The sequence below is a fragment of the Tupaia chinensis genome, unplaced genomic scaffold (assembly GCF_000334495.1).
Source record: "Tupaia chinensis unplaced genomic scaffold, TupChi_1.0 Scaffold000067_1, whole genome shotgun sequence".
NCBI lineage: Eukaryota > Metazoa > Chordata > Mammalia > Scandentia > Tupaiidae > Tupaia > Tupaia belangeri.
Window position 1 is genome coordinate 4,015,501 of NW_006159526.1, and position 2,128 is coordinate 4,017,628.

General features: G+C 61.0%; 1 protein-coding gene across 2 annotated transcripts in view; it reads right to left on the minus strand.

Annotated features, from left to right (window-relative positions):
- PGLYRP1 (peptidoglycan recognition protein 1) overlaps window positions 1-1,367 on the minus strand; it is a 6,669-nt gene extending 5,302 nt beyond the window's left edge. The window contains exons 1-2 of one of the 2 annotated variants that reach the window (XM_027767032.1): window positions 1,245-1,367; window positions 721-1,070 (exon numbers count right to left, since the gene is read on the minus strand). In XM_027767032.1, the coding sequence (XP_027622833.1) occupies window positions 721-1,007 (287 nt within the window). In that variant the 5' untranslated portion in view covers window positions 1,008-1,070; window positions 1,245-1,367. Of the gene's footprint in view, window positions 1-720; window positions 1,139-1,244 lie in introns of those variants that run through there. The other variant, XM_006142096.3, reaches the window with a different exon arrangement.
- Window positions 1,368-2,128: the final 761 nt, after the last annotated feature.

Sequence of the window (2,128 nt, forward strand, 5' to 3'; positions counted from 1 at the left end):
TCACGCCGCAATCCCTTCTCCTCCATTCTCCTCTCGGGATCTTGGGCACGCACGCACACGCGCCCGGCGTGAGTTTTAAGCCACCGGGTCCGGGACGTGAACCGCGGTCGGCTACGTGGGAGTCCAGCGACATAGCCATTACGCTAACTGCTGGTCCCAGGTCTGTGGTTTTAATCCATCGCTTTGACCGTCAGAATTCATCCTGTCCACTTGGCTTGTTCCTGGCATTTCTCCTGCTGCTCTAGACCCCTCAGGGCTGGAATCGCTGTTCTGCGTGTCCCCATCCTGCTCATCACCTGGCATGTAGCACCCCACGGTCCCGGGGCTCCTACGTGCCAGGCTTCGCAGGTATTGGCTCCTACAATGGTCAGGCAGGCCACACAGCCCCCTGGCTTAGCAGAGGAGGAAGCTGCAGCCTAAAGGGCCTGCCCCAGTCTAGTGGTCTGCCCCAGGTCTCCGCCAGAAATAAACCGAATCAGCCTGGTTCTCACCTAATGAAGGACTGTAAGACACTTTGGTTTGGGTGGGGGCGACCTCCTCCTTCCTGGGGAGCGGGCTGCACTCCTGCCCCTCCCCCTCCTCACAGCATCTGTGCGCCCCGCACCTACCCAGCTCCAGGTAGTGACCTGCCGGGAGCCAGGAGCCCTGGCAAGGTGGAGTAAGCGCCCAGGGCGGGGTCTACTGTCCCTGCACCCGCACCCCCTGCGCCCCAGCACTCACTTGTAGCTCACGTCGCACCATTCCAGCATCCGCGCGTGGTAGTGCTGCACGTTCTGCGCCTGCTGCGCGCACGAGGCCGGGGTGTTGGAGCTGCTGCCGGCAGTGTGCGACACCACCACGTAGCGCACAGGCAGCCTCAGTTTCTGGGAGCACTCGGACGCCAGGGCCCTCCACTCGCTCCGAGGCACGATGGGGCCGCAGCAGGCAGTGTCTTTGGCCTCCTCAGCCATGCCCAGGGCGAGGAGGACGAAGAGGTTCCAGGCAAAGAGCGCGTGGCGGGAGGACATGGCGGGCGGGACGCGGGACCCCTAGAACTCGAGCCCGCAGCTGGCGGGGCAGCTTTAATCTGCCTGGCGGAAGGGTGGAGAGGGTCTTGCTTCACACCCTGTGGGACTCTGGTCGCTCAGTACCCCAGACTCAGCTTCCTCCTCTGGCAGAGCAGGAAAAGGGTGGGGTGTGGTCGGGGTGGTGGCCTGGGTCGGGTGGGGAGGAGGAAGCCAAGCACATGCCAGGGGGCGACTCACCCGGTCCCAGGGACACGCAGGCTCCTGGGCACTTCGTCCCGTGGTTTCTGGAAGACCGGGGCCTGGATCCTTGTCCTGCTTGGTCTTTCCTCTCAGTGGGGCATTGGCCAGCTCACCAGGAACATGACACTTGAGGGTGAGAGGACTGGGCATTGGGACATCCTCCTGCAGGGACTGAGGTAACAAAGGCCCCCATTTAGAAACCGCTTCCTTCTCCCAAGGCCAAGTTCCATGCCATTTAACCCTTGCAGCAAACGGAAAAGGTGATTAGGGGGAAGTTCATTTCGCATCAACTAAGGATGGGAGAGGGGAAGTCAAGGGCTAGGACATGGGAGGTACCAGAGCTGGGAGGTTCCCGAGACCCCGTCCAGAGCCATGATGCAGAGCCAGGTTGCCTGTGTTCAACACGAGGCCACTTCCCAGTGTGCGAGCCCAACAGGTGGTGGTTTCTGGTGCCTAAGCTTTCCCCCCTGCAACGTGGAGGTGAGTTCTAAAGAGCTCAACCCATGGGTGGATGAGGGGTCACACGGGTTGACAAGGAAAGGACCCTTAGAAGATGTCTGGTGCATGAGCCACGTAGGTGCCTCTGGGGCTCGAACTCATGCCTGCCATAGTAGTAAGCAATGTGCTTATGACACCGCCCCGGGATGATGACCGCTCCTTTATCTCCTGTCTCCTCCGGATTTTGGGCGTGTTACTCCAAGACTGGAACCGGGCATTGGCCGTGTGGGATCCAGCCACCCTGCATACCATGCCACCAGCTGGCCCCTGTAGTGGCTCTACAACAGCAACACGTGCTAGCAGTGACAACGCAATACCTGTGCTGTTACCTACATGCCGTCTCTCCAGCCCCGTCCGTCTGAGGTCACCAATGACAGCGACGT